The sequence below is a fragment of the Poecile atricapillus genome, chromosome 16, assembly GCF_030490865.1.
Source record: "Poecile atricapillus isolate bPoeAtr1 chromosome 16, bPoeAtr1.hap1, whole genome shotgun sequence".
Taxonomy (NCBI): Eukaryota; Metazoa; Chordata; class Aves; order Passeriformes; family Paridae; genus Poecile; species Poecile atricapillus.
In genome coordinates this window covers 4605329-4629879 of record NC_081264.1, presented here as the reverse complement: position 1 = coordinate 4629879, position 24551 = coordinate 4605329, and the positions used below count along the sequence as shown (strand labels likewise).

The 24551-nt window shown below is 45.6% G+C and overlaps 1 protein-coding gene across 1 annotated transcript in view; it reads right to left on the bottom strand.

Annotated features, from left to right (window-relative positions):
- Nucleotides 1–94: 94 nt before the first annotated feature.
- The window catches only part of KIAA1671 (KIAA1671 ortholog), a 44174-nt gene continuing 19717 nt past the window's right edge, over nucleotides 95–24551 (bottom strand). The window contains 7 exon segments of the mRNA XM_058851774.1: nucleotides 95–2558; nucleotides 3060–3142; nucleotides 3298–3431; nucleotides 3633–3760; nucleotides 3959–4133; nucleotides 5582–5834; nucleotides 9594–9712. Of these exon segments, the coding sequence (XP_058707757.1) occupies nucleotides 3064–3142; nucleotides 3298–3431; nucleotides 3633–3760; nucleotides 3959–4133; nucleotides 5582–5834; nucleotides 9594–9712 (888 nt within the window). The 3' untranslated portion in view covers nucleotides 95–2558; nucleotides 3060–3063.

Sequence of the window (24551 nt, the reverse complement as noted above, 5' to 3'; positions counted from 1 at the left end):
AAGAAACCTTAGAGCTCACTTCCATCTCCAATAAACAGCAGGAAAAAGCACATGGCAACAAAAGTGAAAGCAGAAAAAATTCCAAGAAGCATTATTTGGAATTAAAATAGAATTATATAAAGTGTATTACAGTCTGTTCTATCATTTAGGAAGTAATAACATATTTATATATCTTTTATTACAGAGCAATAACCCAAAGAGAAGGAAGTAGATATTTAATCCATGTACAATATAAAGAAATAACAGAGCAGAAAAAACACTTTCCCATTCAACAACATTCTAAAGATGCTCTTTAATTAGACATTTAAGCATTAAACATTTCTCAGTAGTAGGTTAAACTACTCAATACAGTAATTTCAGTGCATTGTCCAAGCAGATGTGGAAATGCAAACACATTCAAGGGCTTTGTGGAAACCTCGTGTCAATCCCCTCAGCTTCCCCAGCACAGTTACAGAATTTCTGGCCTAGACCAAGAACCAGTAAATCCTCCAACTGCTGGGAATGCAACACTGTCACCTGTGGAAGTGGAAAACCCAGCCTGTGAGGATGTTCCTGTGAGCAGGGACTTGCCTGATTTCTGGGTGTGGCAGGCCCCACTTGGTGAGTGAGAAGAACCATCCTCCTCCTCCTCACCTGCAGTGCTGCTCAGGCTGGCCCAGGTGAGCGTCACACGTGGGACACGCCCCCAGAACATACCCCAAAAACCACACCAAGAGTCACCTTTCCCACCAACATCTAAAGGAGAGGGAAGGAAATCTGTGCAAGGTTTTAAAGGGAGCTGGTCAGTGGTGGTGGCTGCGCTGACACGGCCCATCCCCAAATTCCGTCAGAATCCTGGGGATCGCTGCTCTGTGGGGAGCAGGGGAGCCGCCAAACCAACAGTGGCAACAGCTCCCATGAGAAACAGGGCAAAACAACAGGGAAAAGACTTTTACATCAGACAGACATCTCCATCTCATCTCCAGGGAGCACAGGGAGCTGCCACAGGAATAAAACCCGGGAGCCAGAGATGTGCAGATGGGACTTGTCTCCTGCCATCCTGCTGCTATTTCCTGCAGATTGGGACTGCAAATCCCCCCCTGTGACTCCTCCTTGAGGTGAATTGGCACATGGTTTTGGCAGCTCCAAGCCTGACAGACAGCAGCCCGGGCAGGCTCCACGGGAGCTGCGCTCCCGAAACGCTGATTGGGAAAAAAGACAAAAGGAGAAGGAGCTGAAGTGCTGGTGCTTTATGGTTTGTACCCACAGGAGCCCCTCAGCAGGACGTGGGGAGTGCAGCCCAAGCAGCTCTGCCAGGTGAGGAGAGCTCTCCACTCCCCTTTTCCCTCTTCCACCTTTTCCTGGTTGAGCCTGAGGAACACCTGGAATCACCTGGGCTACGCTTTTAAAGGTTACTGAAAGAGCACTTATCTGGGGCAAGAATCGAGTCTGTCTTCCATGGCCATGGTGGTTGGTTCACAATGAGTGTCCAGAGACAGGGAATATCTGAGAATTAGGGATACCCAAACACCCACGTGGTCCAGGAGATCTCTACTCTGCTATCAGCACATCTTGCCAAAGGAAAGACAGGAAATCATCAGAGAAACTGAAGATCACATTTAGGTTATCCCACAAAATCAGCATAAAAATAAAAACTTAAACCTGGTATTTACAGATTAACAAATAAAAATATGAAGTGGGACTATCTGAACTGCTATTAAAGTGACATTCAACAATTAACTGGAACCCTGATATGAGTGTAACGTCCTCCCTCTTCCCTTCCTTTTTTGTTATAAAAACAGTATTTACATATTTTTACTTTTTTTTTTTTTTAAAGAGAACTGGTTGACATTATTGCTTGATCCTTTTTAGGAAAGACATTCCAATGAAGCAATTATTCCACATGCTGACAAAACACAGAATATACCACTTCAAGAGTGACAAAAATTAACATTTTGTTCATCTAAAAATTATCTCCATCTGCCAGGTCAGCAGATTACATGTAAATACAAGCCAATCAAAAATACATTTTACAAAAAATAATCAAGTTTCCTTTTTCAATATGGCAGTAAACATGATTTGTTCTTCCACTCTCACCTTCCACAAGTTTCATTCTAAATAGGAGCTTACTACTTGTTCACCAAAAAAAAAAAGAAAAAAAAAAGAAAAAAAAGATAAATTTGATTAAAATTATTATTTTCATAAACAAACACAAAACTCAGCCAGACACATCTCCCAGAGGTGAACACCTACAGAGTCTGTTCCACAGCGAGGGGAGTTCCCTGGATCACAGCACTCCCAAATATCTCTGTTTTCCAAGACTTTCTGAGGTGCTAACTGTGACCCAGGGGAGTTCTCCTGCAGGCAGATCTGAGGTGCCACTGTCCCCTCAACCTGACAGACACAGCTTTGTATTTGACTATGAATTGAAGCAGCTTTTCTCCACAAAACAGGAAGGCACCATGCACAGAGCAGTTGAGGCAGGAAGCAAACAGCAGCAACATGACATGGGGGTTTAGGTTCAGATGAGTTAAGGCTTCTGTTAAACTTCTTTATCTTCTCCCAGTTAGAATCACTGTCTGGAAAGGAAAACAAAAGGAAGTGTGTGATATGGTCAGGCAGCTGGAACAGGAACCCCCTTGAAATGTGTTTTCTGTTGCAGTGCCACCTTGGTCTTGTCTGTTTAATGCATTAAATGCTTAAGAACCACCCAAAATTGTGCTGAAACCACACAAAGTTTTCAAACTTTGGGAAATCCCAGCCCCACCAGAGTGAGGGTTATGAAAATCAAATGATGTGCAGAGAATCAGTGGAACTGTGACTGGGAGTGGAGGGGCACTGCCCTGCCTGGCACCCCTGGTGCACAGGGCAGGGTAAGGGCAGTGCTGGTGGGGCCACAGTGATGTTTTTTCCTTTAAGGATTTGTGGGTATTCATGAAACAATTTCATTACATTAAAAACAGTAAGATAGGTTTCTGTGATTTTTGTATGCTTAAAGTTGAACCAACACATCACAGGAAATGTGAGTTTGTCACTGCACTCCTGCACTCAGCAAAGCCCCCCCCTTCCTACCCAAGTACCTTTTCAAACCTGATTCTCATAATGGCTCTGTCTCTTCTTTGATTTCAGCTCCTTCAGCCACTGAGGAGACTTTTCTTCTGACCTAAGATATAGAAAAATAAAAATACTCTTTATTCTTTCATTATGAAAACTCCTGACGGAAACAACAACAACAAAAAGGAATGTACAGCTTGTTGCATTATTTTTCCTTCCAGCAAGAAGAGCATTAGCCTTCTCCTGACGCTGGGACTCTCTCACCTGTCCTCCTTTTCCACACTGGAGGGCAGCACTCTGCTGCTGGGAGTGCCGAGCTGTGCTTTGGGGGATTTGAAGAGCTGAGCAGAGCCGATGTCACCAGTGCTCTCAGACTCCTGTCTTTTCCGCAGCTGGGCCTAAATATCAAAATAAAGAACGGGGTTTTTTTAAAGCCAGCATCCAGGCTTTTTTTTTTTTTATTGGAATGCAGAATGGATCACTCCAGATTTATAAAAACAAAAAAAAAATCCCTGAAATGAGTGAGGGAATTCCTTATAAAGCACTTGCAGCTATTGAACTGGTTTATCTCCCACCTCCTGGGCTCTGCCTGAGCTCACCTTGAGAACAGAGTGATCCATCCCTGGGAACACGGGCAGTCTCTGGGCTTGCACAGAAGACGACCTTGGAGTGTGCTGGATCTTCTCTTCCTCATCAGAATCTTCCTGTTGCATAGTTTTCTTCTCTTCTAATGAATTGTTTAAAAAAAAAAATAAAAAGAAAAGCAGAGGGGGAAACCATGAGCCAGCTTTTCATCTCTTGTTCGAGATCTCTTCCCGCACTCAAGCAGGAACGAAGGGCAGTATTTAAAAAACGCCTTTTACAAACTCCTGCCCTTGCACCCAGGTACATCACAACCAATTATTCCAGGTAGCTGAGGGGTTACCTGTGGAATCTTTGAACATCCAGCCATTATCTGGTTCTTCTGTCAAGGAAAACCTGTTCTCCAGGTCCAGCCCTCTGCTCCTGCGCAGCGAGTGGGACGCGGGCGCCCGGCACCGGCGCTTCTTGCTCAGCTGCACCCGAGTCTTGAGAGCACTGGAGTCCAGGACAGCCGTGTGCTGGAGAAAAAACAGACCTGGGAATGAGCCCCACCTCCTCCACAGTTAAATCCCAACCCACTTGATTGCATTCATCAATTAAAATAAACATTTGCCTGATGATTGTTGTTGTAGTCACTTAAAATCATACTAAAGGGAGTGCACGATGAGGACATGGACATCGTGGCTAACTGGGTGTAATCCTTGGATCTCTCTAGGCTGTGGATGCCTGAGTTGCATGAATAATTTGCACCAAATTAATATAAAAAATAACTGCAGTAATCAGGAGTTTGGTTCCTAGAGTGTTTTATGAATACAGGTCTTGCTAGCCAGTAGCAGCTGAGGGCAAATCCCAAAACTGGGATCTAAAAAGAGCAACTACACAAAATTCTCTTGGAGTGCAGAGCTGCAGTTTCCCTGCCAGCCACAAACACTCAAAGCCACTCACCAGCAACAAGGACACTCCAAGTTTAGTGTCACAGCATTCAGAAAACTTCTGTGATCAGTCATTTCCAACACATCCAATAAGCAGTAACATTTACAGAGCAAAGCAAGGAGCTGTCATTTATTTACTCACTTAAAGCAATTTGCTGTTACAGATTTGCCTTTAACTACCAAATATCCCTGAGTCTCTCCTTCTCCAGATGTGGGTTTACTCCTTTTTTCAAAAGATTTCAGGTCAGGAATAAACTACCCATCACACAGCATTTCCCAGCTGCACTTGGAGCTAAAAATGTTTTTACAGAGACATCTTAAGTGGCCCAGGGACAAAACAGAACCTTCTGGAAGTGCTCAAACACCGTGTGGATGTGGCATTTGGGGACATGTTAATGGTGGCCTTGGCATTGCTGGGGGAACAGTTGGACTCAATGATCTTCCAGGACTTTTCCAAACTAAACCAAGTTCTTGCAGCACTAGACCTCATTAACTGTGTATGGCCAGAAACTCCTGGTCCTAAACACCAACTGCAAGATTCTTCACTATAGAAAAATCCTTTAAAATGCAACTGGGAGCTACTACGGAAAGAAACCAATGGTTAATTAAAAAAAAAAAAATTAGTGAAGGTCTTTACAGCCTTAAATCTGCATGGCTGATAGCACAGCAGGCACTGGCTGTTTGTGTTACTTAATTATGCTTCCAATTCACAACTGGAAGTGTCTAAGGCCAGGTTGGATGGGGCTTGGGGAAATCTGGTCTAGTGGAAAGTGTGCAACTGAATGAGCTTTAAGATCCCTTCCAGTCTGGGATTCCATGATTGATTATTCAAGGCCAGCAGCTTTATAGAATCTCTCAGAACATAAACACCACAGAGACTTAGAAGAACTCTGCAGTTTTGATCCCAAACTTCTCAGGCAGGAAAGCAGCTGGGAAAATTCAGTGTGGGAAAGGCAGGGCAAAACTGTCTGCAAAGTTTCCAGAAGGAACTGCTTTGCAGGGATTAGCTGAGGGCACACACGATGGCAACTTACATCGATGAAGGAGAAATAACTCTTGTCCTCAGGGAGCGTGTCCCCTGTAGGAGGCAGATCAGCCCCATCAGTGGAGTCCATGTCGGTGCTGGAACGGTCCAGGCTGGTGCTCCTTTGGTCTTTGGAGAAGTCATGGTGCTCAGGCAGGGAGGGCGGCTCTGTCTGCGAGGACAGCGAGGACGGGTGGCTGCCCGGGGGCTGCTTCCTCCCCGACACAACCTCATTGTCCAGGGAAGGGGATTCTCCCACAAAGCTGCAAACGAAGCAAATGCAATCTGTGAGACTTCAGGGCAAACAAAGCCCTGCAAGGCCAGGCTGGATCACACGTGGTCAGCAGGAGCTAAATAAAAGTGGAACAGAAAGTTTGAGCACCAGCAGCAGGGTGTGGATCTCAGCCCTCACCCCTTGGATTCACAGTGTGTTGGGGATTGGGGTGTATTCCAGCCAGCCAGAGGGATTTTTTCCTTCAGGAATGCTGAGCTGAAGAGAGCTGGGCACCAGGTGGCACCCTAAGGCAGGGCTCCATGGGCAGAGCTCCTTGTGCCTCAGGAAGGAGGGCAGCAGCACCTGCTCCCCAGTGCTGGGATGCTCCCAGTGTATTCCTAAAATTCCTCCCGTGGCCTAGACTGACAGGAATGAGCTGCAGGGTCAGGACTGAAAGCTGGACACAGTTGTGTCTGCCTTTCTCACAAAGGCTGGAGTGTTCCTTGAAATAGGAAGACTCCACTGTCAGTAAAAATTGGGCTGTCTTGCTTCTAATTCCCAGTTTTAAAAAACCAAAGCCATTTAGCTCTGATTTTTTTTTCTCCACCTGAGAGAAGACTTTTGTCACTAAGCACCTTTTCTTGGGCACATATCTAGGAAAACTGTTCTAAACCTAAAAAAACAACATATATATCAATATATGCACATCTTTTAAGCAATAAACATTAGTATTTGGTACAGCAGTGCCAGGAGAAGAACACTCAGGAGTTTACTGCTGGATAACAGCATTCCAGCAGCAGCAGCTCACGGTACAATGTCCAGTCTGGCAGAGCAGACACTGCCCAGAGGGTTTCCAGCACACGAGCAGAGGGAATGCTGCTTCCCTCCATCACCAGTGGGCCCCAGGATAATTAAGAATGGCACTAATGAGCTCTGGGGGAAAGTTTTTGTCTAGGATTTTTGCTTCAAATGACATTTTGTATCTGCAGCATTAGGCTTTAGAGCCACTGCCATATGGAAGAGGGGACAATCCGCAGGACCTTTCATGGAAATTAGGGTTGAAAGGATCCTGTTGGATTTGCACGTCTCCAAAAAGTCCCTTCCCTGCAGCTGATACAATTCTCTGAGGTTTTTAAAACTGAAATATTTGAGAGCAAGATGTGACAGAAATCCAGCTGAATTAGCATTGGTTGGTGGTTCCTCATTCCCAAACCTTCCCAATAGATCTTCCTTTGGAGTTCCTGCACAATTAAAGCCCCATACCTCAACCCCTGTGGCACAGCTCATCCCTGAACGTGGGAAGGATGCCTGGAGTCCAAACCTTGTTATGTGCAGTGGATTCTTTCCAGTGAACAGCAAATTAGGGGGAAAATTCCCCTCAGAAAAATGAAATTGAAAATGTATTTTCAGTTCTCATTAGTGAGATATATCATGTACCTCCTTCTATTACTTCATTAAGATTTCAGGGTTTGTGAGCACATCCATGAGATGCCCCTGATGTTCCACAGGTGCATTTATAGACACTTCTCTGAGAAATCATCCCTCATGTGGTGCACACAAACCCAGCAGGATGGTTAGCACAATGGGCAATAAACTAACAGCAATCCTCACTTTCAACTGCAATTAAATTTAATTAGTTTTAGCAAGACAGTGTATAAAGGCCATAAAGAAGGTGTTGCTTCAGCCTGTGAAATGAGGAGTCAGAACTGTACGGAAACATCACTTAGAAACAATTCCTTTCCTGTAAAAAAACAGTAATCTTCCTTATGAAGACTGTTCTAACCTTAAAGAGTTTTAAAAGTGCCAACCTGGAAAAGCTTGTTAAAGCACTTGAGAAAAATTAGAATAAAATCTTTTAGATAAACTAAGAAAAATCCAATTAATGCCTCCAAAATGGAGGAGATGGTTTCATCTCTGTCCATCCCAAGGAGTTACTGGTCAAAGCCCACTGGAACCAGAGCAGCTCCTTACACTAATTCCAGCAGTGAATCAGTTCTAGAGGAAAATACTCCTTCCTTCACCTTCCAAAAGCTCATCTAGGAAAAGGACTGTGTTCATCCTGTTGCCATGAAGTTATGGCTTTTGACTTCAAAATTCCCTTTCTCTCCCAGAGGAGCGAGTCACCATCCAGGAAGGGCTCAAATTCCAGGACTCCCCATCCCTGAAGTGTTCAAATGCCAAGCAGAGGTGGCACTGCTTGGTTTAATGGCCACAGGGGGATTCAGGTGATCTTGGAGGGCTTTTCCAACCTTAAGGACTCTGTGATTCCATGAAGATGAGGTCATTCACAGCAGCACTGATGGAACACTCCTAAAATAATCCCTCCATGGCTCCAATACTGGGAAATGCCCCAGACTGGAGGTTCCCCCAGCACAGCAGGAGCCTGGGACACTGTTTGGTCCCCGCAGGATGTGACACCGTGGGGCTGGCAGTGGAAATGCTCCGAGGGAAGTGAGCCAGGCCAAACAGGAAAACTCAACCATCAACATCTCCTGTGAGTTCCTGCCTCCAGCTGGGGCGAGGAGGAGGCACCAAAGGCAGAGCCCTGCTCAGAGCACCCTCAGCAACACGAGGAGAACGTCTGCACTGCTCCTGGCAGGGACTGCATCCAAAATAAACTGCAGACAAAATGCACGTTCAATATATTCCAGGAAGACTCCCATTATTTAAAAGTACATTAATCTCATTTCTCTTCAAGTGCCTGAATTAATATAGCAGTAATTCTCCTGCAATGAGCTGTAAGTCAAAATAAAGCAGAGCAATGGGGTGGCAAAATGCTGAAGAGTCTCTACACTGTCACCATTATACTGTAAAAAGGCAAAACCTAAATATTTCTTGCAGTGCAAACAAAATTCCAGCACACAGGGTTGAGTTCAATCCTTCAGTCAACTGGAATGTTTAGGTGGAGCTGTTCTAATCAGGATGGATGGATTGAAATAACTCCAGTGCTGTCTGCTCTGAAGCTGAGACAAGCACCTTTGTTAAGAAACTGATCTCAGAAATGTCTGTACCATCCTGGAACCCAAGTTAATTTTACAGCAGCCTGGCTGTCACTGTTGGCACTCACTCGGCTGCTGAACCTCGAGCTGGTTGTTACCCTGATTTCATAAGCAATAAAATATTTATAACACACAGTTCTCAAGTGCAGAACAAACCAAACGTAATTGACATTAATGTCTGCTGTAAGATCCCAACAAGTATAGCATTAAAAAACAGATAAAATGCTATTTTCATACCACACTGAGCAGACAGGACATGAGTTCAGGGTTGATCAAGCTGTAATTTACACAACAGGTGTGAACTATAAAAAACCTCACACTTTGCTGCTCTAGGTTTATTTCACTAAATCATTCTAAGAACAGAAAAGCATCAGCAATACTCAGTATCAGTTTCACTCGAATGTTATTCCATTTCATCCTCCACTTCACCACCAATAAAACACTTGAGAGTCTGAGCTGTGGGCATGGAGAGATGCATCCTGTGTCACCCCACCTGAGGCCCAGAGTCCCTGTTCCAGATGGATTTTGCCACTCTGCTATTCTGTAGAGTATTCTGTAGGGATTTTGCCATTCAGCCCACCTGGTAATTTTGCTAAAGAAATTGCAATGCCAGAAAATCAGATTTAAAAACAAAGAAAACAAATAGAAATGTCCAAGAACAGGCCTTGGAACAACCTCCTCTAGCAGAAGGTATCCCACAGCCAAGGGTTGGAATGAGATGATCTTTAAAGCCCTTCCAGCATGAAACCATTCTGGGATTATGGGATTCCAGCATTTCCCCTCATCCCCGAGCTGAGGAAAGCCCTCACCTGTCACTGCTGTGCCGCTGCTCGTTCCAGGTGCCGTACTGGCTGTCGGGCTCCTGCACCAGCGTGTCCGTGTCCTTCGCCCCCGGCGGCTGCCTGGAGAAGCATTGCCTCAGCTGGTCCTGCAACGAAACCTGCAGTCAGTTGTCGCTCTGAAAACTCAGCTTCTGAGCTTGCTGACATGGTTTTCTAAGGACTTTCCCAGGACAGTAACTGTAAACATAGATATGTGTACATTCTTTCTGTTCCACGTCTTGTGATGGGCATCTCTCATGGCCAGTGCAGTGAGAAAGTGTTATCCTGCCCATCCAATCCCTGGCTGTGGTCAGGAGCCTATAAATCCTGGCAGGAAAAATAAACTCTCTCTTCCTTTCACCACACCTCGACCTGTGTCTGTGTGATCTATTCATCTTCAGCAGCAACAGTCAGTGGCAGCCCCTGGCTGAAGGATTAACAGCTTTTATTGGCAATCGTGGCTTGGAATCTGACAATTAAACTTGGCTGACTGGGAATGAACCTAAACACGAAGAGCTGCTGCGAACTGGGAGCGACAATTCTCTGTACAATAATTCTCTGTACAATAATTACAGTAATTGTTTTCCCAGGCAAATAATGGATTCCAGAGGTTGGAGCTGACTCTCTGGTTTCAGGAACTCCATGCTGCTTTAATACTGCTCTTATCTCAGGTTGCACAGAACTTCTCAAAGCACCTAAGCAAGCACAAGGAATTCTGCTGGGAATGACATTTCATCTCCTCAAGCACAGCAGGCAAACATCAACTCCACTGCTATTTTCCTGGGTTTAATAAAATTAGCCTTTTTTTTTTTTCTCTTTTTTTCCAAGCATCCTTTGGAAGACATTCAAAATAAAATGCATAAATAAATAAGCACAGAACCAGACACAAAAAGCCTCCTACAAACTGATGTAACACCCAAACCCAGTGCAGGACAGACCACGGTGGGTTTGCTTTGTTTTACTCTCACATCTCCTCTCCTGATTTTTATTCCATGGATCTGCTGCTTTCCTAAGAAAGAATGAGTGGATCCCTTTCCAGGGAGAGAAGTGGGTCAGTGCTGGCAGGCCAGATTTTGCAGCACTGTCAACCCAGCCCTGCAGTTGTGCTGAGTTATTCAGGGAGCTTCAAGAGTTCCTGAAATCCCACATTGGGAGCAGATAATTAACTGTTGGTCCCTTTCACCTTTATTACCCTGAACAAATACAAACACGGCTTTCAGCTCCAGATCAGTTTTGCTTATCAAGATTTTATCTGACAGCAAATTACATGGTTTTCCACCTGCCCTTGGAAAAATCCAAGGATTTTTCTCTCTTTGTAGGTACCCACTGCCTCCAACCCATTGAACAGAACAAAGTGCCGGGACTAGAACACATCTTCTTCTCTTCAGGCAGCACACACAAAGTAACAATAATAAAGAAATCCCATATTTAATACGTAGAATTCCTTCATATTATTGGGGGGAAAAGGAGAAATTGCATGTTTATTTATTTCCTTAATTTTGTACACCTAAAGAATGCTGCCTTAAGACTATAAAACCATTAAGGATAATTCAGCAGTGCTGACACCTGGCTACTGAAGAAGTCCCACAATACTTCCAGCTCTCATAACCAATTCTTATTTCCCAGTGGCCACAGCCACTCTCCAGTCCTGTTGTGCTCATTGCTGCTGACAGAGTGTGTTTTAATGCAAGGAAAATACAAAAGGCTCCACCATTTACTCCAACTATCACCATGCACCTCAAAGTTAAAGACCAAGTTAAATTCTGTTTGCAGCACTCAAGTAAAAAGGGCTCAGTTTGTGAGTTACACAGAACAGACGTTTCCTGCCTTTCATACTGCAGATGTTCCTGCAGGCCCAGAATTCCCTGGTTCTTACACTTTATACAATCATAGGATCTTCAAGGTTGTGAAAAAAACCTCAGAAAGATGGAGCCCAACCTATCCTACATAGATGTCTAAATAGGGAAATGTACATGAATGCCTGGAGGCGAGTTAAGCTCTTACATTTCCCATGCCAGGTACAAGATTTCAGACGCGAGCCAGGCACACGCTGCTTCCAACACGGGAGATAGTCTGGTATTTCCTAGAAACCACAGGGCATTTCCTCCTGCTTGGCTTGGCTGTATGTTTTACCTTCCACAAATTCCTTCTGCAGCTTCCCAATCCCGTAATTTGCTCCAGGAACTCCTGGGCTCAGCTCTCACCCAGTGGCCACAGCACCTTTGGCCGGTGGCTGCCCTTCTAGGAAAGGCACTAACAAATACCAATGGCTCGTCTCACTTCCCTCCCAACTGTCCATGCTCATTCAGGGCTTTTTTTTTTTTCCATCTTGATGCTTATTATGAATTTTTTTCAATGCCAATCCCACATCATGAGTTACCCCACTCTTCTAATCAATCTGCACAGTATTTTCCACTGATTACGACTAAAGCCCATTACCTCTACACGTGGCACCATTTTATTTGCAACCACCAGAATTTACTAGAAATTAGACTGGAAAGCTTAGGAGCAGGAAAAGGAGCAGCTTTTGTTGTGTTGCAGTGGGGAGCCCTTGTTTACACAGCGCTGGGTTATCGGGGCCCTGGGGGCTGTACAGGAGAGGTGTGGACAGCCCAGATAAGAAGGGCTCAGCAGCCACAGGGGTCAAGTTTAGATGCAAAGACACCACTCCTGTGAAGGCTCAGTAATACCTAACAATGTTTTACACTGCTGGACAGAATGACACCATCAGCAGTGGTACTTCTCTGTGCTAAACCCAAAACAGGCTTGAAAAAGAAATAAAATTACTGCTTCTGAAGACATTGTGAAGATAAGTTCAATATGACAAAAGAAGTTGAAATGTCAGGAATAAAACTCTCCAAACTCTAGGAAATCTAAAGTTCTCTATGTTCTAAAGACTTTGTTATACTCAGAATCATTATTTCATTTTGCCTCTGGAGGAAGCTCCTTACTTCAAGACGATTGTGTCCTTCCACAACAGGCCCTTTCAACATGTACTTTTTAAGGTGCCAAACGATTAATTGGAAAAAAATAAATGTTCTCTAGGTACCAAGCACAAAAATAAGGAGTGGGAAGAGGAGCTGATCCTCTCCTTGGCTGGTGGAGGAGGTGTTGGCTGGGGGCACTGAGGGTGGTGCAGAAAAGCAATTTATAGCCTGTGCAGCAGCTCGGAGGAGAGGGGGTGCTGAGGAAGGAAGTCACAACAAACCAGGAAGATTCTCCTTGCCAGAAGATGATTATTAGCAAGAATGAAGAGTTTCAGCTTTTCTTTTGAAGATCTCTTTTCTATCACTGTCATCACACTCCTGAAAGACTCAAGGCAGTCAATACATGAAGCCAGGCAAGGTACAGACATTTCCTCCATAAACAGAATATTCAGAAAACTGGAAAACCAATCATTCCAAAGGAATAAGCAGGTAAAGAGGGATCTGGCGTCATTTTAGCACACAAAATAAACCCAAATTAGAACATTTCTAATTTATGATGACACAGAAATCCCCTAAATCAAATAAAACCCGCACCCGATCAGGTTTCAAATGCTGTAATTCTCCAAGCTTTGATCTTTAACTTCCCAATTCTTACACCAGGAGCCAGGAAAAAAAATCTACTTAATTTTTCTATAAAATAAAGCAGCTGAGCTGTGTCCTGCTTTGCCTCTGGTTCTTCTTCTAAAATGATCCATTATGATTATGCCTCTTTCAGTCCTCCCATGGAATTAAGCTGGGCTTGGCTACAGTCCAGGGCTGATTACTCCTGCAATTTCCCGTTCCTGAAAATGATGCATACACAACCTTGGTCTCCCAGCAGCCCCAAAATTACCCCAAACTCTGGGTCAATGCAGACATAAATGTGCAAAACCCTCCTGCACTGATGGGAAATGAAGACCTGGCACAGAGGAACAGCAGCTCTGAGAGATCTCCTGAGTCAGAAGCTGCACAGACAGTTTCAAAAATATCTTTGTTTGCCAAGGAGCCCGAGACATCAGCCAGCCAAAGTGACAGCCCACAGCTTGAGTGTGAATGTTCAGAGCTAAATTCCATTGGCATGGATTGGGTATGAAGAGGAATTGCACAATGGAAGGAAGTTTTGACCATCTGCCTTGTTAATATACAACTCAGAGAAAAAATGGTGCTGATGTCTTGAAGAGGACTGCTTTTTCTTTTTTCTTTTTTTTTTTTTTCATTTTCCTCTCTCCTTACTTTAATTAAAGAAGAAAAAAAGATGTGGTCAAATTATCCCTGAAGTGTGACACCCCATTTTAGCAGAGCTCACAAGTACTTACAAATCCCCCAAAGAGTTCCAGCTGTTCCTCTGCAGCATGCCATGAAGACAGCCATAGACCTCCACCTATTCATATTTTATGATATTATTTTGTAGTTGATTCTGCTTTGAATGGGATGCTGGGCTTGATGAGCTCCAGAGGTCCTTTATAACCTCAATTATTCTACAATTATTCCAAGGATTCTAAGGACTAAGAGGTGAACTATACATTTTGAAGCACTAACAGAATTATCAGAACATAAAATCAGATTGAAACCAACCAACACTGAAAACCCCACCACAATAAGAGGGTCTATGGGTCACAGCCCATGGATTTTAATTTGGAAGTACCCAAATGCCAACACAGCAAACGGGAAGAGGATCCCAGGATTTCCATCTATACTTACTATCCATCCAAGGAATGCTGCCCATAAGGAGTAAGTCATGGCTCCAGCTCCTCTTAATTCCCAGCAATCAGGTGGGATTCAGACTGGTGAGATCGGCCAACTCCGTGCTTTCATTAATTGCTGAATGGAGTCAGTGCCCAGCAGAACGTTCCTTCTGCCCCCACCCTCCCTGCTGCAGCCCCAGATAAAGAGTTCCAGGAACTGCCCAGCTGAGCTCAGGGATGAGTTACAGCCCTCCCCAACACCCTGGCCAGCACAGCAGCCCCAAAGAGCACAGCACTGCCCCATCCCTGGAGACCAGCCCCAAGAGCAGGGACAGAATTAATGGAATTAATCCACCTCAGAACCTCCTGGGCTCTAGACCCCGACACAGCCACCTGCAGGGTGGTCAGCAGGTAAGGAGATGGCAGTGAGTGGCCGTGGGGTCTGCTCAAGTGGAGCATCCCTCTGTGGGCTGTGAGCACAGGGAGCACATGGAGATGTTGGTGGAGTCCAGAGGAGGTCAGGAAAGGTGATTAGAGGGATGGAGCAGCTCTCCCATAAGGAAAGCTGGGGTTGCTCAGCCTGGAGAAGAGCAGGCTCCAGGGAAACCTCACTATGGCCTTTTGGTGTCTAAAGGGGCTCCAAGAGAGCTGGGGAGGGTTTGATTAAGATGCAATAATTTATAAACCTGGTCATTTTTTTGTAATTACTGTGTCGTTCCAGGCTCAGAGCAGCTGCAAGTGGGGCTGACTGTGCCTGTCCTCCCTCCCCTTGAGTCTGGAATTGTGAATATGCTTCTGAAAAAGTTCTTCCCTGTGATGGTGATGAGGCCCTGGCACAGGCTGCCCAGAGCAGCTGTGGCTGCCCCATCCCTGGAAGTGTCCCAGGCCAGGTTGGACAGGGCTTGGAGCAGCCTGGGATAGTGGAAGGTGTCCCTGCCTGTGGCAGAGGCTGGAATGGGATGATCTTTAAGGTCCCTCCCAACCCAGACCATTCCATGATGCTGCTGGCCCCAGCACATCCTGGGCTGGGCAGGACAAGCTGGTTTTATGTGAAGAACTGGAGCTGCTGCTGCTGAATGCACAAGCAACGCCTGGAGAAACACACGTGTGCCCCATGTGACTGTGAGCACTCTCACAACGCATTTAGCTCTCTTAGATCCTAAGGAGCTCCACTGCTCTGCTCAAAAATCCTTTAAATAATGGATGTTTCCCTCTCCCATGGGCAGTGGAGTACGTTCCAGTCCCACGGTACCAAGCATCTCATAAATGCCATCAGCCCCGACAGCCTCCCTGTTGCTATGCAACCCTGGGCTGCCTCTCCATATGAGTTTTCCCTGCCTCTTCCACAGGGATACGATACCCAACCACCAATTACATTCCTGATGCTAAAGCCTGACAGCGTTTCCCTTACGAAACAGGAGTTGTTTTTAGAGGGTGACTGGTCTAATTCTCCACCTTTCCATTGCTTCCACATTTTTGCACAGGACTGAATCCCAACCCTTTCTCCCCTGGAAAGTCACAGGAAAAATTTCAGCACAGCAGATGTACTAAAGGAGCTCCAAGAGAGCTGGAGAGGGAGGGACTTTGGACAAGGACGTGGAGGGGAATGGATCTGAGCTGGCATAGGGCAGGTTTAGATCAGATATTAGGAAGAAATTCTTGCCTGTGAGGGTGGTGAAGCCCTGGCACAGGCTGCAGCACCAAAGAGAGACCCAAAGTCTACCCTGCATACAGAGAATGTGGTCAAATTAATGCAGATGAAGTTGGTTTTGCCAGGGATCTGGTTACAATCATGCAGTGACATCAGCTCCCTGCTCCTGCAGTGACTCCTGGTGCTGTTACCCTCATCATTCCACAGAGGATTTCAAAGACATTTGAGAGTTTGTAGTTTTTTCTACCCTGCAAATCGAGCTGCTCTGCCCCACTGTGAACACTCAGCACAAACACCTCAGGTGGTTCAGGGCAAGGCTGAAGATGAAGCAGAGGTTGACTCCAAGTGCAAAAAACAGATGAGGATCTAACTCTAAATACAAGCCCTGCTTGGGCTGAGGGAGCCACACCAGCACTTCCTCTGAGAGGTGGGAACGTACAACACCACAGCACAGCAGAGGAACTAGCTGGGAATATCTTTAAAACCCCTCCTATATCACTGGATTAAATTTCCTTTTCAGCCTCAGGCAGCCAAGCTGATAAGGAATGAACCCCTAAGAAAGTCAAGGCAGCAGGAAGGAGCCAGAGGCTCCATCAGGAAGATCCTGAGCAGCGCCAGGGAATCCAGGCTCTCCCCAGGGCACGTGTAACTCCCATCAGTGTTAATAAAACCTGGCAGCGAGCGTGGAACAGGATCCCTCGACTTCAACGCTGCAGGAGGCACAAGCCAGAACAAGGCAATTTCATACTGGGGTGCCAAGGAGGGAATAGATTTGCTTTTTTTGAAAAGCTGCATGCTTGAAATCAACACCTCCTACTCGAAATGCTGCATTTCACAGCTCTTCTGCACAGTTCACGTCTCTCCACATGAGACACAAGTTAAACTTCAAACAAATATTCCTGGGAAAAAAGTGCTCGTTAACTTAAAGCCTGGAAATAAAGATGTACAGAAAGTGATAGGATTTCCTGACAACAAGTGAATAACAAACACGCTCGTTTCAACACACAGCTCGAACAGCTCAGATGTTTTAGGAGACAGCAGTCAAAACACACACACAGTCACCCCCCCAGTGAACACCAGGAGAGCTTCCCAAGACTTTCACATTACCAATTTCAATAAAAATGGATTGCCAGGATAGGGAGGATGTGAGGGTGGGGAGGCCCTGGCACAGGCTGCCCCATCCTTGGAAGTGTCCAAGGCCAGGTTGGAACAGCCTGGGATACTGCAAGGTGTCCCAGCCCATGGCAAAAGGTGGGACTGGATAATTTTAAGCCTCCTTTCAACCCAAATTCTTCTGGGATTCTACGATTCTAAGGCTTGTGTTCAGAGAAGTTTGTGTATAATACAATTTATTTCCCCTGAAAGCTATCATTGAGAGCTTTTAAACAAACAAACAAAAAAAAAAGGCAGCAAGGTGGATGAGCACAAAATATCAGCTCTAAATTTATTTATGCTATTTTCTTCTTGTTTAAGAGCATGGTAAAAATCAGCTCCTTGCAGTCAGTCTAAGTGAAATCACTGAGTAAAGTAGTTTAAATAATTATTCCTGTCAAAATAATGGGAGAACAACAAAGGCAGCTACCAAATGCCCATCACTATGAGTTTCTGGCCCAGATTTATCTGCCAGCTACGTTCATGGCCTGTTAAACCAAAGAGAAGTTATTAAGAATGAAAAAGCAGGAACTGTTTCAGCACTGGCCCTTGTATCTTCATTAATTAAACTGAACAGCTTCACTCCTCCCCCCAGCTCCAAACGAGACAAACAACTCATTTTTAAAGCCTGCTTGCTGCAAACTTGCTTCCCCCAACCCTAACAGCTCCCTGGGAATTTAAAGATAAAACTTAAAGATTAAAATTCCATTTACTGACAGTACCAAAATATTATTTTTGAGTGCAACTCATGCTCTCAGTGAATATTAGGGCAGAACAATCCAGCAACTATTCACTGTAGGGCCTGTACCTATTCCAAGTTCAGAATCAAAGTGCCAACTTGTAGTAACTTCTCTTTACCAATCATTTGTTGAAGGATGTTCACCACAAAGGACAAACTTTTTGCGGACAGACTTGGGTACAACGTAACAGGCACTGCAGATCAAAGCTCTTTTATAAGCAGAGACAGTCCCAGGTGAATGCAGGTGTGGAACTCAAACCAGGACCCTCACCTGCTCCAGAAAGAGATGGGAAAAGTTTGATGGGAAAAGGCAGAGTCCACCAGCTTTCCCCAGCATCAGCTGTACGAGCTTAGAATGAAACATCTGGGAAGATTAATAAAAACGAGGATGGGAATTTCAGCCTCTAGCAGGGAAAGGGCTGTAGGATACAACAAAAAACCCTCAAAAAGCACTAAGTGCCCTCCCAGCACATCTGGGACACGTGCATCAAACAAATCACTCCACTTCCATCTGTATTTTGGAATTAAAACCTGAATCCAAACGTGGTGCTGCCAGATGAATTTTGAATGAAAACACCATTTTGTTTGACTGCCTGGTACACCAAAAGCAAACCACTATTAAATGCACTTTGGTGTTATTTTTAGCAAGTATTGGAGCAATTTAGGTAAAACACATCGACTGCTCTCAGCCCCAGAATTCATCTTCCCTGTTCTGTGTGAAACACCTCTGAGGTTTTCCATGACTTTTTTTAGCAGTGTAAGTGGAGCCAAGGGAATCAAACAGCTTGCCCTGGTTTTATTGTAAGGCAACAAACCTCGAGACCTAGAACAGTGCTGGCTGTGAAACCAGATCTCACACCTATAATAGAACCATGACCGACAGACCCTGATTAAATCAGAGGCCATGTTTAATGCATGTATCTCTGCTCCTCTTACAAAGACACCAAGCTGATGACATGAGATGAAAATGGACAATTAACTCCATCAAAATACCTGAAAGAAAAGTCAGCTTCTATTAAAGGAGTCTCACTGCAAAGTAAAAACTTCCACAAGCTCAGCTATGGATTCGCAGACGTGAAGGTGGAGAAGTTTACTCACGCTGACTTAAACTGTGCTGCCTGAGCTGAATTAGGACAGCTTTCTGTGCTTTGTGTGATGCCAAGTCCTCCACCAGTAGCCACCAGTGGCAGCAGGGAAGGGAGCTGGAAGCCCGTGGCTTTATCAGGCAGGAGTTCATGGGCACGGCTGCTCCTTGTTTAAAAACTCATCAGCCTCGAGTAACTGCTCTACACTACAGTCCTAAAGCAGTGCAGAAGCCAGTTTACATGAATTACACTTTTTCCTCATTCCACAGTTTTTTATAGCACAATGTCAGTAGTTCCAAGGACTAAGACAGGACCCTGTTGCAATCAGGTAAAGAAGTACCAGCTCCAGGTCTGTATTCACCAGTCGTGTGCCACAGACACAATGGCACCAAGCACAAACTTCTTGGAGGGCTCAGTTTGAGCCCAAGTGAAACCAAATTCACACATGAAGCCAAGCACAAGCAAAATTCCTGCTGAAACAGAGGAACAGCAGATCCAGCACTGTCACCAGCGACTTAAGTGAAAAGGTCACCCCGTGTCTCCTGATTTCTGCTCTGTAAGCAGTGCTGTGTAGGACAGCAGAACACTTGCCCTCTGCAGGTTTCACATTCCCATTTTTCAGCCTTCTTTTACAAGAGTTGCTCATTCAGACGATTCCAATACATCTCAAACCCCAGCTTAAAAAAGCCAAGAGAACTTTACCATGCTAACACTGTAACAGTGGTTACCAAATATTTTCTTCTTCATTCTTTTGTGCTTACTTGACACTATTTTCTTTCCCAGTCTGTCCAAACAGGACATGGATAGCAAGCTGGGACAGAAATGCTCTACCCAGTGCTGATAGAGGGCACTGGAAAGAGCTGTATTCAAACACCACACCTGCCCAAGGAATGCAGCGTCACCTGCGCTCATTCCCTGAGCAAACCCCGCCAGGCCACGGCAGAGCTGCCTGTGTTTACACTTCACAATGAGTAACTGTTTTGTTTAATAATAAAAAAAAGAAACCAAAAACATTTTAGCCACTTCAGAGAGTTTGGATTTACCCACATGTTGGCACCAAGGCTTGGGGCCCCTTTCCACACAACTCAACCACAGTTGCTGGTCAAACACTGGGCTTAAATCACCAGTTTCAGGTACAGCTCAAAACCACTGGTTTCAGCTCCTCTCCATGAAATAAAACAGAATAAACCAGATTTGCTTCCCTTTCACTCCCTATCACCCCAAATCTTTGCTGCTTTGCAGGATGTGCCAGAACTAGAATTGGGGGTGTCAATAATGGCCAGGAAGATCATGGCATACTCAGCTCCCAAGAAATCAGCCTCTCCTCCACCTCTTTGCCATGCCATGGAATACAGACAGTTCCTCCTGGAGACTAATGGAAAAGGGAGGGGAAAGGGCTCTGTCTGGCACAGAGTGGTGGAGAACCAAGAGCTCTTCACCCTTCCTTTGCTCCCAGGAATTGCACCGTCTCTGCCACATCACAGCCTTCACAAGTCACATTGACCCTATTGCTTCTATGGCATGACAAAGTTGGAAGCATTCTGAGAGAAAAACACTGATTTTTCAATAAAAGAAGGAAATAATGATCATTTACATTGCTTGCACAGTGACAGCACTTCACTGATCTTACAAATTTAGCTTCAGGTATTTTTTACTGGAAAAATCACGAATACTGAAGCACACTCAATGCCATGCTGGCCTGTGCTGGGGAAACGACCAACACCAGCCCAGTTTCAATTTAACTTTCTAATTTCAGACCAATATGTGTCCTACCTCACTGTCCTGCTTCAAAACCAACCACATTTTTCCCATTCCCCAAACCTTGACTGCCTGGCAAATGAGAACATCCACCTGCGCTGCAGGAAGAAAGCAGCTGGGAGCAGACAGACAGACAGCACTATCTGGAGGTGTTTTGGGAGCTGTTTTTAGGTGGAAAAGCAGACAGGAGGGAGGTTTTGTTATGAGATAAAATGCTGCAGCAAACCCGAGGGTTTGCATTGAATTGTCTCCCTTGAGGGTCTCAAAAAGGTGCATCGCTTACAAGCTCGGGTGGCTCTGAGCTGGGCTGCCTCTTCCTCAGAGAGGAAAACCTCTGCTGACTCCGCACTGAAAACCTTCGGAAGGACTCTCTGCTCCGGGATGCAAAGTGCCTGAAGGAAGAGGTTCTCTTGAAGGGAGTCCTGGTGCCACCTTCCCCTCCACTCCGCTCATGAGCCACCGCAGTAGTGACTAAATTTAGTGCTTCCTGCAAGGATCTCCGCACTGTGCCCATCCACTGGGTCATGTGAGTTTGTGCCACTGTCAGTTTGTCTCCAAGGTAATCCATTTTTTTTTTTTTCCAGCAGAGATGAAATATCAATATTCAGTAGCAATTAAAATATATTCTCCTTAAAAACCCTGATTTATTTTGCGAAAAGTGATTCCGTGTATAAAATATTTCCAGCTAAGGTAAACAGCATTGCACTATCACCCTCAGCATATTCCTAAAATTAAAACAACCAAAGATGTGAGGTGGGAGATTGGTATTTGTCAAGTAGGAAAAAATAAAAGACTTTTCCTACTTACAATCGGCTTTGCAGAGTTCCATCAAAACATGCTTAATTCAGCCATGTTAAAGAGATAAATCAATGTTTAAATCCTGCCACAGTCACTTGAAATGAGTCCATTTGCAAGCAGAGAATTAGGCTCTTACTCTCTCATTTCAGAGCAGGAAAAGCAACTCCCTTTTTAAGCCAAGTTTTTGTTTTGCTGTAAATATCAGAAGGATAAAACAAATCTTATTCTCCTGGCTCGGCCACTCGTCAGGTGAGAGTACATTGACCAAAGTTCTGGCGCTCCTATACAATCCATTTAGCAAGCAAATCGATTAGATCTTCTGAACAATAAATCCAGATTCCTCTCAAAAAACTCTGCAGAAGGGTGTCAGCAGCAGAATCCTCTCCTCACCATCCTCGCTGCCTTCGGAACCATCCTGGAGCTCTCTCCCGGCAGAACTGCGGAGCGAAGCCGGGGAGGCTGGAGGGGAAGCGCGTCCAGCCTTTCCCCGCGGGACTCGCTGCCTGCTCAGAGCCTGCCAAAAGTGCTGCTGGATGACATCAGCTCCTCTGCTTCCAGGGGGGCTCCCAGCCCAGGGACAAACGCAGCGACTGCCCCCACGCCTGCTCTGCTGGCAGGGCCCGGAGCAGCTCGGGATGCACAGCTGTCCGGAGCCGCTCCTGCTCCCAGCGCTCCGGGCTAAGGCACACCGGGATACAAGCAGGAGAACGCTGCTGCCGCTGGAATGCCGATGCCTCCTCTCCGTCCCTGCCTCGCCTGTGCTCCGGGGAGGAAACAATGAGGAGGTGACCAGCCGCAGAGGTCTGCCCAAGGAAGGATCTGGGCTGGGCTTTATTATAGTACAGGCAGGGTTACCATGGCAACGCAGGGAACAGCATCTGCTGGCTCCGGAGCAGGCAGGAGTTGCACAGATCTATTGGAATGATTCATAGTTTGCATATGTCACGTGGATTTAGTGATTTTAACCCTTCCTGGGGAACGCGGCTCTGCCGGGGAATGTCTCGCACCCACACCAGAAGATTCCCACCGGGATGGGGCCACACCTACACCCCGCTCCTGCTGCTCAGCGGGCACCTGGGCAGTGCCAACACCTGTACCTGCTTCACTGTGCCACTCATGGCCTCAAAGAGAACACATCCCACTGTGCCATTCATGGCCTCAGAGAGAACACGTCCCAGTCAGTGACTGTGGTATCAGCACAGGATAATGATTAAGCCAGAAGCCCAAACCAAAGCTGAACAGGTCTGACCATTTGAAGTTTTTTTTCCACTTTTCTACACCGTTCCCTGCTGTGAGCAAGGGCTCTGTGTCCTTCCCCGGCTCTGCTCCCTCCCCAGCTGTTGGGAGAGCACGGGGTTGGTACCACAAACCCAAAATAATTGAGGGTAACGTGAGGACCCCAAGTGTCACCATGGAATTCCTGGGAACAGCCCACTTGGGAGGACAGCAAGAATAAAAGCTATGGGTTTAAATCAATAAATCTAAGCTCATGACGTAAGTTTGGACTTAAAAGTCCAAAGTCAAGCCGTGACTAGTTCAGGACCAAGGGGAAAGATGCAAGACAGGCACGTTGGAAGCTGCTCGCTCTCTTGTTTGTTCAAGGGGGTTTGTGGCTGTTGCTTAATTTGCCATACAAAGTACCATGAACTTGCATCACCCTCTGCTCCTCTGAACTATCCAGGAAGAGATTCAATGGAACAAAAAATTTCTAGATAACATTTGATGCAATGGTTCTTGCGTAAGCTTTATTGTATCAGAAATGTGCCTTGCAGACACGCATGAACCCAAGATGCCCTGAGGAAACAGGGTGCCTTCCCTTTTAATCTCTGTTTTTAGCAGCTCAGCTCCACCAACCTGTAACTTATCTCCAGGAAACTATGTAGCATTCCCTAACTAATTCTCATTTCTGAATGTACTTGTTTTGAACACTCACAAATTTGCAGCCTTATAAAACCCCTCAGTAATTAAAGACAATCCAGCCAACAGAGAAAATTCTCCCCCCACTCCCAGCTCTTCTCTTGAAGAGCTGCAGAGTTACTTTTGTATGGAAATGGAAAGAGATAGTTTTGACCAGATTCCCCAAGAGCAGGGTGTTTCTTAGATTTGTAAAGAAATAAGAAAAATAATTAATTTATCTACCAGAGTTACGGATAGTGCTCCATGAACGATGGAGATCCTTCACCCAAGGCTGGAATTTAAGACTTCCTGCACATTTTTATGCTGTTAAATTTAAGTGTGATATTTCAAACATCTGTGCCTTTGCAAGTGCAGCTCTGTGCCTGCTGCAGTGCGGGGATTCTGCACGGGGCACTCTGCCATTCCAGAGGGTTTCAGGCTCCATCTGATGCGGGAGCCCTTGAAATAGCAGCCCAAGAGCTCTGCCTGGAGCTGCCATGTGAGTTAGTCAGCACTTCCTTCACCTCACCAGGACGGGCAGAGCAGAATCCAAATTTAACTCCCCTTCTGGAATATCACCTGGGGCAAGCAGGGGGAGAGGCACAGCCAGATTTCACCCTGGATGCACAGAGCAAGGCGTTCCTACAGCTCGCTTCAAGGACTCCTCTCATGTGCACGGAACTTGAAGGATGTGGAAATGCTCTACAGAATTATTATACCTCCCCTGAAAAAGAAAAGTTATACCAAATATACCATTTTTGTCCTCAGAAGATTGGAAAACTGCTGATTTGAGTCTTTCTGCAATCCTAAATTTAGGATCTTCTGGTACCACGTGAACACACTGCTGGGTATTGAAGCATCTAAATTACTGCTTAGATTTACATCTCAACATCAGGGCAAAACACTTTAGAGAACAATCCAGATGCACCTTCACCATTGAATTCAAACAGCTGGAGATTTTTCCAGAACTTCATCTGAACTTGCAGGGGAGTGGAACAAGATGAACTTTGAATTCCCTTCCCTTGAAGGCCATGGGCACTTTCCACTAGACCAGTTCCATGCCTCATCCAACCCAGCTTTGGACACTTCCAGGGATCCAGGGGCAGCCACAGCTTCTCTGGGCAATCTGTGCCAGGGCCTCACCTCCCTCATAGAGAAGAATTCTCTAACTGGCCCCCAGCCCAGCAGTCCTGGCAGAGTGAGGGTTTGTTCCTGA